This window comes from Podarcis tiliguerta (assembly GCF_965153285.1).
Source record: "Podarcis tiliguerta genome assembly, chromosome: 4".
NCBI lineage: Eukaryota > Metazoa > Chordata > Lepidosauria > Squamata > Lacertidae > Podarcis > Podarcis tiliguerta.
Genome location: NC_139537.1, coordinates 12,638,415 through 12,652,757, shown reverse-complemented (window position 1 = coordinate 12,652,757; position 14,343 = coordinate 12,638,415). Strand labels below are relative to the sequence as shown.

Sequence of the window (14,343 nt, the reverse complement as noted above, 5' to 3'; positions counted from 1 at the left end):
ATGGCCCAGGGGTCAGGGATAATGGGAGTTGTAGTCCAGCAACATCTGTCAGGCAGCATGATGGCTGCATTTATTTATTTGACTTATTCGTTGCTTCACACAGAAGCAACTTAAAAAAATAAAATGATGCGTGCTACATAACGGCTTAATCTTTCCAGTTCACACTTTAGCTCAGCCTTCTTGATTCCCTGGATATTGTTGGACTATAACCCCCATCATTGCCTCCCATCATGGCTGTCTATCAGGAATTATAGTTGTTGTAGTCCACCTGTATCTGAGGACCCACGGTTGCCTTAGCCTCTTAGCTGAAACCCCTGTGGGTTCCTACCCACCAAAGCTATTTATTTATTTTCTTAAAAGGGCTATGCTTGTTTAAGGTACATGCCTGTGCGTTGTGCAGTGTTCATGTGTTTTTGTCTTGAAACAGGTTCGGAAGAAGAACTAAACCCTGTAAAGGAGGCTTTGAAAAGGAGTTCAAATAGGCAGATCCCTTCCAAAAGTCTAGAGGACATACCATCAGCCACATCAAGTGAGCAAAAAAACTTGTCTGACATCTTCCATACTCCCTGAAGGCTTTCTTAGAATCCTTTTCCCCACCTGCCTCGTCGTCGTTAAGAATTGCCTTTGGAAGGTCTATGCATCCCAAGCTACTTTTTTCCCCCTTAAGCATTGTATCCAATGTAGCACCAAGTTAAAGTCACTTAATGGTATTACTCTGGGGAAATGTGCCGCACCAGCATAACGTAGATTTTGCAAGCACTGGCACTAACTATAAGGGACCCTGGGCTTCCAGGCACCCACAAGAGCCTGCTCGACACCCACACAAAAGGGCCTGTGACGTGACTTCCGGTGCTTCACGAGGCCTTGGAAGTCATGCTGAAGACCTTTCAGGGCCTCGGAAGTGGCATCCGAGGCCTCACGGGGCCTCCAGCACAACTTCTGGGAGAAACCCTGCAAGGCCTCAGACGCAACTTTTGGGGCTCCTAGGTGCCCACAAAGTAACTGCCGTGTAGTTTGTGCTAGAAAGGATGGCATGGCTGCCTCATTTTTTAAGGTGCATTTCTTTACCCTATAATATTTCATAAGAAAAAGGCTTCTTCTGTGCGTTTGCTCCCGAGTTAGCATCTTTCTTTTCCACCTCTAGAGGCCTATGTTGAGAGCCCACAGCGACCTCCCTAAACAGCAGGAATGTCTAACTATGTCAACGTTTCCCCCCCTCTTGTGCAGATAAAGGAAACCTCCCAAAGGAAGATTTAATGCTTAGTGCGGAAGATGGTAACTATTTTATTTGTGCCTGCATGAACGTAACCTGCTTCAGTAGTGTTTCTTCGTTCTTAGCGGCAAAAGACTTTTCTGCCTGCCAGGTTTTTAGATAAGAGTATTGCATGATTTAGACTCCTGCGTAATGTTCATCTGTGTGTCTATAGTGCTGTTGGGGTGTATGGGAGGGGTTGTGCCTCTGTTGGGGGACATGCTGTTCTCCTTCTGGGGCAGTTTGCCCACCTTGGGTCCCCAGCCTGCACTCGGCTCTCACCTGTGGCTCCTAGATGCTGTCAGCATGCGACAGCGGCCACACCCCAGGAAATGGCTTTGACTGGCCAGCTGAAACAGGTGAGGCCAGCCAATGGGTCTCAAACCCATGGTGAGTTAGGGACTTCCCCTGCTTGCGAAGACAGGCTCTGGCGGATTTGAGTGGACAAGACCGATCGTGGCTCCAACAGTCAAGAAGGCAGTTTCTGCATTCTGCAATGCAGTAGGCATAGAATTCTGAAGCAATGATGGGGGGGGGAAATAGCTGAGACGCCGCATGCAAAGTGTCCAGTTCACCTGTGATTATAGCACAGCCAATAGCGGCATCGGAGTGTGACAGTATTTAACGTTGCAATTTTGACCAGATCAAAAAGCAGATCAGCCTGATGAGAACGCTCCAGGAAGTGAGTAATAATGTCCCTTCCTGCGCACAGTAGCTAAAACCTTTTGTGGCTTCACACTCTTTTGTTGCTGCTAATATTGGCTGACTAATAATACATTTGGAGTTTGTTCTTGTTCTTGTTGTTTTACTAATGGCTTGTATCTTGTAAAGCTACTTCTGCAGCAGGACGTGCATATTTAGCGTGGGGTGTGTGTTCCATTTGCTGTTTGTAACCAAGCTGTAATTCACGGACTTGCTGTGGAATGGGAAGATCCCTGAACATTGAGCCTTTTAGAACCACCTCCTGGGATTCTGGCAGCATCAAAGCGTGGTAGTGATACTGGATGGGAAAGGGAAGGCCCAGTAAAGAAGAACTGGCAGCATCACGAAAAAGGCTCTTTATATTCCTGAATAGCACAGTGCTCCATCCATAGCTATAGGACCAGGGGGCAGAAGGACAGTCCCATACATCTTGCTAGGTGCAGGCAAAATTTGTGCATTTAATTCAGCCCTCTATCAAGAATGGTTGGATGGCCCTTTGTATGCCACCTTCCATCAACTCCTGCAGCCAAGCTGTTGCCAAACATCTTGCTTTCCTTTCCTTTGGACCATATCAGTAAGGGTCTTGTCATCTGGGCAGTCTAGGACCTCCATACACACTGCCCAGGATTGCGCCCAAGGGAGGTCACTTTGGTGCTGCTAACACAGCTGTTTAGCTTCACCCCCAGAGGCACATTCCATTTCCTCTTCAGACAGACAGATGCCAACAACGATACTGAGAACCCACGACTGTGGATTTCCAAGTACTGACATTTGAAATACTATCTGAAGTCAAATATCTGGGGAGCCAGTGCCACGTAGTGGACGACATGCAAGAGGAATCTTGGGTTCAACTCAATAATTAGGTTGTGGTGGGGAGTTAATGTGTTAAGCAGGGGAAACCCTGTTCTGCCATAGAGTCATATCAGTTCCTGGCTAGAGAAAGAGTCACTTCAGACATAATGAAGTAACAGGAGATACTTGCACCTTATTTTAGTGTCTTCGGGTATCATGTGTGGGAGGCTTGGTAAAATATACCCACATCAGAAAAAAAACAATGTGTAAAAGCCAATATGGCGCCCTGCAGATGTTGCAGACTGCATATACCATTCAATCCCAGCCAGCATGGCCAATGGGAGTTGTAGTCAATCAACATCTGGAGGCCATTGTGCCCTGTATAGGATGGCTGGAAGTGTTGGAAGGGCATGCACAGCTCGCGTCCGTGTCCTTCGTTGCAGCTTCCTTGTGATATGTGTTGCAGCTCCTAGTAAGTGCATCCTGCATGTTGAAGTTTCTCATGCATGTCTTCTTCATTTCCAAAAGCAATCTATGACTCGTCCCCCCGGTATTAGAATCTAATTATCTCTCTAAACAAGAACTGCTGCTTTTTCCCCAGTTTCCACAGCACCTTCTTTCCTTGATAGCCAGTTCTCACATCCAGAAAAAATCAAAAGGATGAGCAAATCAGTCCCAACATTTACGCAGGAGGAGGTAAGGGTTTTTGTTTGCTTGCTTGTCTTTTGCTCGTTTGAGAAATGCAGAATCTTGACTGCCTACTTTCAGGGAGTGCTGACTGGCTCAGGAGAAATACTGCAGCCTTGAGTCTTCTGACACTGTTACTTAGCTTGTTCCTGAGAGGTCAGGGTGGAGGAGTGAGTCTTGGGGATTTCTGCCAGTGTATCAAGCAATGTCCTGAATCAAGCAACACAGCACCCCTCCAGATGTTGTCAGCTGGAACTCCCATCATGCCTGACAAATTGTCACAATGGCTGGGAAGCTAGGAAGGTGCCTTATACTGAATCAGTCTGTTGATCCATCTAGCTCTGGAATAGCCAATGCATCACCTTCCAGATCTTCTTGGACTACAGTTCCCATCAGCCCCAGCCAACATGACCAATGGCCAGGGATGATGGGAGTTGTAGTCCAGCAAATATCTGGAGGACACCACATTGGCTACCCCCTGGCCCACACTGGCTGGCAGTGGCTCTCCAGGGTTTCAGGTGAGTCTTTTCCAGCCGCACCTGGATTGAACCCAGGGACCTTCGGCAATGAAAGCAGAGGCTATGGCTCTTTCTGCTGATGGGAAATGGAGTCCAAGAATGGCACTTGCTGCTTGCCCTGATCTGAATCATAAAGGCTAAACTGTAAAGCTAAGCAGGGCATCCACACTGAGTAGTGTATTGTCTTTGAGGTAGGAGTTTGGACTTGGTGTCTTACTGGTCCAGGAACAGTGATGGCAGCCGATATACTGAACACACATTTGCCTCTTTCCTAATTTCTCCATGATTTATATATTTGAGACAGCGAAGTTCTTGCATGCTATTCATTAATGGTTGTCCCCTACAGTTTTGCATCGCAGAATGGCAAGCCTACTTTGGCAGACCTACTTTGTTGAAATTGTGTGCCGCATGGCAATATATTTCACCACTTTTTGAACACCTGCACAGACTTCTTTTTTTCTCTTTGTGTAATATCTTGTAGAGCGATGACAGAGAAACAGATACAGCTTCAGACAGCAGTTACCCACTTGGCAGAATCAAGAAGAGCCCCAGTTCGCTAACCAATCTTAGTGGCTCTTCTGGCTTGGCTTCCTTGTCTTCTGTATGTAGACGAAAGCTTTAGTTAATAACACTGCTTTTGCTAATACTTCGTTTTCTTTAACTCTGCAGTAGCAGCAGAGCCTCTGTTTAATATTGTGATGTGTGATGCTTGATGCTATTGCAGTTGACTGTTAAGTAGTTGTAACATCCAGATTCTTTTCGCTATCTGAATTAACTTCTCATTTCCCATTTTCTGTTCAGCCTAACCTTTTGGGAGCCCGTCAGAGCATTTGTAGTTACTGCTCCTAAGCATTCATTTCAGTGAAATGATAAGCCTGAGTTTGCCATTGAAGATATTCTTGGCAGGGAGCTGTAGCCAACCCTGGTGCCTTAATAGTTATGCAGCCAAACCATGGCTAAGGAATCCATGGTTTGGTGTTAGGTTGGAACTGGGAGATCATGTTTTGTGATTAACCACCAAACCAGAATTGGAAACAATGGTTTTTGGCTGGCAGGATGTCTGAATAGACAAACCATAGGTAGGCACATTCCTATTCTTCCTGGAGAAAACAGGAGTCATTATATGAACCTTGTGAAATTCTATATGCTGAGACAGAATTCTGATCCCGTTCTGGCTTCCTATAGTCCATGAGAGTTCAAAGTAGACCAAAGTCCTAGCTCAGCCCTGAATTTGCTGGGCGGACTCAAGTGAGCTCCTCTTGCGATTCTTAGTTTTTTAATAAATAAATCTGTAAAATGGGAATAACAGTGACCTCTAGCATAACATCATTTGCGAAAAAGCAATATGAGGGTTGTAAAGCAATTGATATGCCGAAAGTGCTATAACATAATAGTGGATAACCAAGCTGCCAACCACTTTATAATTTATCAGGTCTGAGCACAAATTTCTAAGTGGTTTGTGAGTACAGGCGGGGAGGCAGATGGAGGAAAACTGCTAGCATATCTGAGAGCAGAGAGCGATATGTATATTTTTTTTCTGGGTTCCATCCAACAAAATCACTCTTTGCATGTGTAGTGTTTGATGATTTCCCATCTGGTTTGAAAATGAGCGTGCATTATTTGAATATAAGCTGTTCTCTCTCCCTGGGATGACATCTGCAGAGGGACTCTGGATTGTTCTTTGCTGCCTTCAGCTATGCGCAGATGAAGTTCAGCCATGAACTTAAGATTTATTTCCCACCTTAAAAGAGCCTGCAGGAAGGGATAAGGATTTCTTTTTTTAAGGGCTTGTTCTCTGCTCGGTGACTTCTACAGGTCAGCACCAGCGTGATGAGCATCTACAGCGGAGACTTTGGGAACGTGGATGTGAAAGGAAACCTTCAGTTTGCCATTGATTACGTGGAGCAGCTGAAGGAACTTCATATTTTCGTCGCCCAGGGCAAGGACTTGGCAATTGCAGATGTTAAGAAGCAGCGTTCAGATCCGTAAGTGTAGGTGGAGGGTGCTCTGTGTGTGTGTGTGTGTATTCAAACCTAGCAGTTTGAAAGCATGTCAAAGTGCAAGTAAATAAATAGGTACCACTCTGGTGGGAAGGTAAACGGCGTTTCTGTGTGCTGCTCTGGTTCGCCAGAAGCGGCTTAGTCATGCTGGTCACATGACCCGGAAGCTGTATGCTGGCTCCCTCGGCCAATAAAGCGAGATGAGCGCCACAACCCCAGAGTCGGTCACGACTGGACCTAATGGTCAGGGGTCCCTTTACCTTTATCAAAGCACAATTATGCAAAACTTAACGTATATAATACAAAATTGCCAAGATGCATCTTTGAAACAGATTACTTTAAACCAGCAAAAGTTACAAATGTGGTCTAAACAAAATTTTAAAATTCCTTCCAGTAGCACCTTAGAGACCAACTAAGTTTGTTATTGGTATGAATTTTCGTGTGCATGCACACTTCTTCAGAGATCGCCTCCAAATTTTTCATTCCAAAGGGCAGAAGAATTGGCCCATTTTGCCAGTAATTTTCAGATCTTTTGTTTCCTCTTACTTGATTGTAGCATTCAGTAGCATATTTACAGGGTATTGTACTCTATAAAACCAATCAGACAGGCGTGGGGGAGAATCTCACTCTCCAGCATTTGAAAGCTGACAAATTTAGTGGAAGCCAGCAGTGTTGAAATCATTTGACCATCTTCTTCCTAAGGAGAAGTGTGTTTGCCACCTTGAGCTGCTTGAAAGTAAAGCATGATATAAATAAATAGGTGAAACCAAGCAAGACTGAAATGATCTTGCACAGATCAGTTTTTAATAATAATTTAAAAATTCTTTCCTGCCCAAGCGGATATCCCGTTTCTGACGTTTCAGACCTGGGAACAAACTTAAGTGCTTCGTAATTATAGATACCCTTTTGAAATTCCCAGTGTAAGATTGGCCTGTTCAGTTTTAAGGCTTGGAGAGCTACAGGCAAAAGATGCTCGTTTTGCTCTTGGGTTTCCCTGAAAGCCTTCTTCCAGATTCAAATGTTACGTTAACCAGACTGGTGGTTAAATCTCCTTAGGTATGTGAAGAGTTACTTGCTACCAGAGAAGTACAAACTGGGCAAAAGAAAAACGTCGGTGAAGAAGAAAACATTGAACCCTGTCTTCAATGAGATATTAAGGGTAACTTGTATAATTTATAGTACCAGAATGAATGCAGCACATAGTCATGGTTTGTTTAGCCTAAGCTTGGTTTGTTTGAATGTGTGAGCCTAGTTTTAGTAAACTACAGTGGTACCCCGCAAGACGAATGCCTCGCAAGACGGAAAACCCGCTAGACGAAAGGGTTTTCCGTTTTGGAGGTGCTTCGCAGGACGAATTTGCTATGGGCTTGCTTCGCAAGACGAAAATGTCTTGCGATTCCTGGGTTTTTTTCCCCTCCCCCCCCCCTTTCCCCAAGCCCCTAAGCCGCTTAACAGCTGTTCGCTAAGCCGCTTAACAGCTGATCTAAGCCGCTAATAGCCTTTTAGCAGCTAATCCGCTAATCCCTTAAGCCTTTAATAGCCGCTAATAGCCTTTTAGCAGCTAATCCACTAATCCCTTAAGCCTTTAATAGCCGCTAATAGCCGCTAAACCGCTAATAGCGCTAATCCGCTAATGGGCTTGCTTCGCAAGACGAAAAAAACCGCAAGACGAAGAGACTCCCGGAACGGATTCTTTTCGTCTTGCGAGGCACTACTGTAATTCATTTTCTGAATGCTAGCTTGGTTTAACCAGTAGAGGACAGCACAGTGGGGCAGTGGGGTTTTTCTGACCTCCTTACAGCCGAGTCACTCAGGATAATGGGGAGGTGGGCATGGTGCAAACACACTGGCAGGAGTGGGTGCCAGGTTGGCCCTGCTGGCGCTCTCTTGTTCCAGTAAAGGTAGATGTTGGCAAAATACCGTATTTTTTGCTCTATAGGACACACTTTTCCCCCTCCAAAAACTAAGGGGAAATGTGTGTCCGTCCTATGGAGCAAATGCAGGCTCCTTGGCTCCAGCAATAGCAACGCGAAGCCTCCGAAGCGCAGAGGGAGTGCTCCCTCCACACTCCGGAGGCTTCGCGTTGCTTTCGCTGAAGCATGGAGAGCGAGAGGGGTTGGTGCGCACCGACCCCTCTCGCTCTCCAGGCTTCAGGGATAGCCGCCTGAAGCCTTCGGAGCGCAGCGCGAGTTCCTGCTGCACTCCGGAGGCTTCGGGTTCCTTGCGCTAAAGCCGGGAGAGCAGGACTTTCCTGGCTTCAGCAGAGAGGGAGAGCTGCTCAGCGTCACTTCAGCCAAGCGGGAGGAGAAATAGAAGGGGCTCCGTTTCTCCTGCCGCTTCGCTGAAGGGGCGCTGAGCAGAGAGGGGGAGAATTTTTTTTCCTTGTTCTCCCCCTCTAAAACAAGGTGCGTCCTATAGAGCAAAAAATACGGTAATTCCAATCTACCCCCACCTCTCCGTTGGAATAGCATGCTTCATCTGCAGCTCACAGTTCTAACGCACAATTCTAATTCTGTAGATAAATGCATACTTAAAGCGTCTGTTTTGTCTCCTTTGCAGTATAAAGTTGACAGGGCTCTCCTGGCGTCCCAGAGGTTGAATGTCTCCGTGTGGCACAACGACACGTTTGGACGTAACAGTTTCCTGGGCGAAGTGGAGCTGGACTTGGGAGAATGGGACTGGGATGACAGGCAGAACAAGCAGATGATTTGGTACCCGCTTAAGCCAAGAGTGAGTTAATGGTTTTTGGTCCTTAATGAGCGTCTTCTACCCCTCAATGATTTAATAAATGAGTAAATAGCAATAGCCAAAATTCTGAATCATACGGCTATCAGTTTATAATTCCTGTACTATCATTTATATTCATAGGAAGTATTGTTTTCATACTAACAATTATCACTGAAATTAATAACCTTGCCCAGTGTGATGAATTTCTACTTTGGCATCTTTATAATTTTCACCAGTGCTGCAACATGTAATCCACAGGTAGGCAACGTGGTGCCCTTCAGATGCAGTAGGACTCTGGCTCCCATCAGCCCCAACCAAACCACCATGGCCAGCAATAAGGGATGATGGGGTTTGTAGTCCCAACAACATCTGCAGGGCACCACGTTGGCTACCCCCAGTGTAGCTGATTAAAAATATTTTATTTCTGAGATTTAACCTGGAAGCAGATGTACCGTATTTTTCGCTCTATAAGACGCACCAGACCACAAGAGGCACCTAGTTTTTGGAGGAGGAAAACAAGAAAATAAATATTCTGAATCTCAGAAGCCAGAACAACAAGAGGGATCACTGCGCAGTGAAAGCAGCGATCCCTCTTGCTGTTCTGGCTTCTGGGATAGCTGCGCAGCCTGCATTCGCTCCATAAGACGCACACACATTTCCCCTTACTTTTTAGGAGAGAAAAAGTGAGTCTTATAGAGCAAAAAATACGGTAAATCTTTCCCAATACATATTTTGGGAATGTTGCAGTTTGCATGGCCCCCAGTAGGTGGCTAATTAAATGTTTCTTTTATCAGCTGATAAGCTCAGTTTGCACCCATTTCGCACACAGTATTTGTGAAAACACACAAATAAGAGATGCTACAATATTAGGTTTCGTAGACAATGGGTTGATTTTTTTAAAGATAGTTTATTAGGAAATATATGTCAATACAGAGGGAGTGTGTGGCGCTGTGGTCTAAACCACTGAGCCTCTTGGGCTTGCAGATCAGAAGGTTGGTGGTTCGAATCCCCACGACAGGGTGAGCTCCTGTTGTTCTGTCCCAGCTTCTGCCAATCTAGCAGTTCGAAAGCAGGTAGATAAATAGTGCAAGTAGATAAATAGGTACTGCTGCGGTGGGAAAATAAACAGCCTTTCCATGTGCTCTGGCACTCGTCACAGTGTCCCGTTGTGCCAGAATTGGTTTACTCATGCTGGCCAAATGACCCAGAAAGCTGTCTGTGGACAAACGCCAGCTCCCTCAGCTTGAAGCGAGATGAGCGCCACACCCCATGGTCGCCTTTGACTGGACTTAACCATCCAGGGGTCCTTTACCTTTTACCTTTGTATATCAATACAGTATTCAAAATGCGTAATAGCAATGTGGACAGCAACTGAGTATCAATAATGGCAATTAAAAAAACCAAAAACTGGGCAATTAACATTAGCACCATCATGTTCTTAGAACGAGTTAGAAATTAAATAGCAGTAATTAATAATTTAACCAAAAAGAAGAAAAAGAAATGAACTGACATAGTCTAAGGGTTTTATTCAATGCTAGTCATACTGAAGAATATATCCACTGAGGTTAGTGGATCTAAGTTAGTCATGTTCAGTAATTTCAGTGTGTCTACTCTAAGTAAAACTTACTTGAATGCCACCCATTGAAATTAATGAGTTATTCATTAACTTCAGTGGGGCTACTCTCGAGTATGACTAGCATTGAATACCACCCATAGTTAATAGGAGCTGTGTTTTTAATGTCCCATTTATTTATTCAGTTTGAGAAGACTCATATTCATATCTTCTCACAAAATTTACAAAAACGAATCCCTCTCTGTCTTACTGTTCCAGAGTTCCGTAAACATTGCCCTTTCTTGTGTAATTTTCTTTTTCCCTTTGAAGACCCCAAAGCATCTTGAGTAGGAGGTTGCCTGTTCCCGTAATTAAATAAGCCATTCCTTTAAATGGGGGCATTCCCTACTCCACTCTCACCCCAGTATTTTCAAATCCTTGCAGCTAAATCATGACATAATGATTTCTTTCTGTCTTCTGGAACTGTGTCTTTGAGATACGTTAGTAAATCTATTTTGGGGTCTAAATAGGCGTACCTACGGGACCGCCTCTCCTGGTATGCCCTACGGAGAGCCTCAAGGTCCATAGTTAGCAACACCCTAGTTGTCCCGGGCCCTAAGGAAGTTAGATTGGCTTCAACCAGAGCCAGGGCCTTTTCAACTCTGGCTCCGGCCTGGTGGAACGCTCTGCCTCATGAGACCAGGGCCCTGCAGGATCTGATTTCTTTCCGCAGGGCCTGTAAGACAGAGTTGTTCCGCCTGGCCTTTGGCTTGGAGCCAATTTGATTCCCTCCCTCCCTCCCTCTCTTTCTTTTTTCTTTTCCTTCTCCTCCTGCGATGAGGCTACATTTTAATATTTTAATGTTCCATTATTTTAATGTTGTATTTTACTTTTGTTTTTAAGTTGTAATCATTCATCTTGTTTTTATTATTGCTTGTAAGCCGCTCTGAGCCCGGCCTTGGCTGGGGAGGGCGGGGTATAAATAAAAAATTATTATTATTATTATTATTATTATTATTATTAGACCACATCTTTCAAGATGTTGCTTATATTACATAGTCATTGGTTTCTTGTTTTTGTTTGGTCAGACTCCACCAGCTGGTCTTGATCTGGAGAACAGAGGGGACATGAAAATAGCTCTCCAATATGTTCCACAGCCTGTTGTGGGTAAGAATCTTTCTGTTACCCACTTTCCAAGTTTGCTTCATGGGGTGTTTTGCCTCCCTAATTTAATGGCATGTCATTCAAACCTGGCAAACTATGGTTCGCTCAAACTATGCCTTGATTGCAAAGCAACCAGGATGAAACCATGGCTTCTGGTTGTGTTACGGGGTCCTCGCCGCGGGATCACATTCACCCGATGCTATACCAGCTGCACTGGCTCCCGGTGGGATACAGGATCAGGTTTAAGGTGCTAGTTTTAACCTTAAAGCCCTATACGGCCTAGGATCCTCGTACCTATGGGACCGCCTCTCCTAGTATGTCCCATGGAGGACCTCACGGTCTTCAAATAAAAACATCTTGGAGATTCCGGGCCACAGAGAGGTTAGGCTGGCCTCAACCAGAGCCAGGGCTTTTTCAGCCTTGGCCCCGATCTGGTGGAACGCTCTGTCACAAGAGACTAGGGCCCTGCGGGACTTGACATCTTTCTGCAGGGCCTGCAAGACAGAGCTGTTCCACCAGGCCTTTGGCCAAGGCTCAGTCTGATCCCCTCCTTCTGTAATCCTCATAGAACTCTAGCCCAATGGTTGCCGTTAATTTGACTCTGAATTGATTTTAGACTGAATTGATTTTAGAATGTATTTCAATTAATTGATTGTGTTTTTATGTAAACTGTGTTATTTTTACTGTTGTTAGCCACTCTGAGCCTGGCTTCAGCTGGGGAGGGCAGGATATAAATAATCTTATTATTATTATTAAACGGTTGTTTGGGCAAACCATTGGTTTCCATATTCAAATGAAATCGCATAAACCACGGCTTGTTGCAAACCAGGGATGGAGGCCTCACTCCCATGAGGGAAGTGTTTGAGACAGCCTGAGGCCCCTCACTCTTTTAACAGTAAACTAAGGTTGGCGCTGTGGGTTAAACCACAGAGCCTAGGACTTGCCAATCAGAAGGTTGGTGGTTCGAATCCCCGCGACAGGGTGAGCTCCCATTGCTTGGTCCCTGCTCCTGCCAACCTAGCAGTTCGAAAGCACGTCAAAGTGCAAGTAGATAAATAGGTACCACTCCAGCGGGAAGGTAAACGGTGTTTCTGTGCGCTGCTCTGGTTTGCCAGAAGCAGCTTAGTCATGCTGGCCACATGACCCGGAAGCTGTACGCTGGCTCCCTCGGCCAATAAAGCAAGATGAACGCCGCAACCCCAGAGTCGGTCACGACTGGACCTAATGGTCAGGGGTCCCTTTACCTTAAGGTTGTATTTGACCTTCCTCTAGATGTTGCTGGAATTCTGTGTTGCTTGCTAAGTTCTCCCTCTGTGTAGCTGGTGCAGTAACCTTCTGTTCGGTGACTGAATGGTTAGCTTACAATGGGTCAACCTCAGGCTGGAGGCAGCTAATCCTGCACACCATCATCTGAACCTTTACTGTATCATGCGAGTGTGACCTTTGAAGGTGGCACCTGAGGCCCTACACATAGACGGTGCAGAGAATCAAATCATCGTTTGCCTGTGATTAGTGGAGCACTCATATGCATGAAGATGTGCCATTGTTCCAATCAGTCAGACAGATTGTACATAGTCAGTGGCCATTGCAAAATGGATCACAGAGATGGTTGGGGTGAGGGTGAGCTTGGGAAGAGGTGTGGTCTGGAGCGGGGTGTGTGTGTGTTGTCTTGTAGGACAGAGAGGCCTGAGATGCCTGGCCCATGCTGCATTCAATATCTTCGCAAGACTTTATAGTTTTGCTGCGTATCTTATTTGTTGTTAACAAGAGGAAACACAAAGAGGGATGCTTTGAACAGATCAACCAATCATCTTGTGCCCTGTTTTCTTTCTTTCTCTCTCTCTCTCTTTGTCTATTTCAAAGGTAAAAAACCTCCAGTCACCGGAGAAGTCCACATTTGGGTGAAGGAATGCAGTGACCTCCCTGTCCTCAGGGGCAATAGACTCAACTCTTTTGTTAAGTGGTAAGAACAGGGATTCAACCAAATGAAGGTGTAATTTGGTAAGGTTGGGTGACTGACACTTGGAGCAGGTCCTGGGCACTACCAGAATGCCAGGAGTGAGACAGCAGTGAATCACACCATCCAAGTTGGAGTTCACTCTTTATTAGCAAAACCAAAATTTACACAGGAGTGTCAGGCCTAATGAGCCCAGCAACTCATCTCTGGTAGGTCTTGCCCCCATGAAACAGATGCTGAGACTGTAGGTTCTTGCCTCCCCGCAGCTGCCTAATTCCCTTCCTCTCTAGAGTTTTCCCCAAGCAATCTGAGACAGTGTCTGAATGAAATGAACTTCTCCTCTGCCCTTTTCATGCCTCTCTTGGTTCTGGGAAACCAGGCGGAGGGGAGCTTGTCACAGCAAGAGGGGGAGAAACCCACTTCAGCAGCCTGACTCATATCTGCCTCTTGGCCTCCCTCCTCCCACCCTCTTGCGTCAGCTTCCGCCTCTGATTCTATACTTCCCTCTGCCACAGATTCTCCAACCAGACCATGACCCAGAAGCTCTTTATTACCCAAAGCAGGTCCCAACATGTTTGTGGAAATTTCTGTCACAACATCATAGCCCCTGATGGGCTGCAGCTGTGAAATCGGTGAAGATGCGTATCAACAAGATATTGGAGAAATGAGTTCAGGCATGAGCCTGCATGCCTCTCTCTGTTTAATGCACATGTGGCATTAGCACACCTGCAAACTGAACATCAATGTACCACCTCTTGTTGCCTGAGATGCAAGGGGAGGAGGTTTCCGGTTTATTTTTTGCAGATTTATAAACTGCTTCATGACAAAAGTAGCCAAAGCACACACAAAAAAGTTAAGATAAAATATATAATGCAAAAGATTACAAACCCACTAAACGATGCCTTATGAGGAACGGCTAAGGGGGCTGGGCATGTTTAGCCTGGAGAAGAGGAGGTTAAGGGGTGATATGATAGCCATGTTCAAATATATAA

General features: G+C 45.5%; 1 protein-coding gene across 50 annotated transcripts in view; it reads left to right on the top strand.

Moving 5' to 3' along the window:
* SYTL2 (synaptotagmin like 2) overlaps positions 1-14,343 on the top strand; it is a 66,363-nt gene that overhangs the window by 49,276 nt on the left and 2,744 nt on the right. For 18 of the 50 annotated variants that reach the window (XM_083435980.1, XM_083435997.1, XM_083436001.1 and 15 more), the window contains 9 exons: positions 428-529; positions 1,228-1,275; positions 3,348-3,442; positions 4,433-4,552; positions 5,767-5,936; positions 7,008-7,110; positions 8,511-8,681; positions 11,319-11,397; positions 13,258-13,357. In XM_083435980.1, the coding sequence (XP_083292106.1) occupies positions 428-529; positions 1,228-1,275; positions 3,348-3,442; positions 4,433-4,552; positions 5,767-5,936; positions 7,008-7,110; positions 8,511-8,681; positions 11,319-11,397; positions 13,258-13,357 (988 nt within the window). Of the gene's footprint in view, positions 1-427; positions 530-1,227; positions 1,276-1,895; positions 1,935-3,347; positions 3,443-4,432; positions 4,553-5,766; positions 5,937-7,007; positions 7,111-8,510; positions 8,682-11,318; positions 11,398-13,257; positions 13,358-14,343 lie in introns of all 50 variants that reach the window. The other 32 variants (XM_083435993.1, XM_083435971.1, XM_083435963.1 and 29 more) reach the window with 4 other exon arrangements.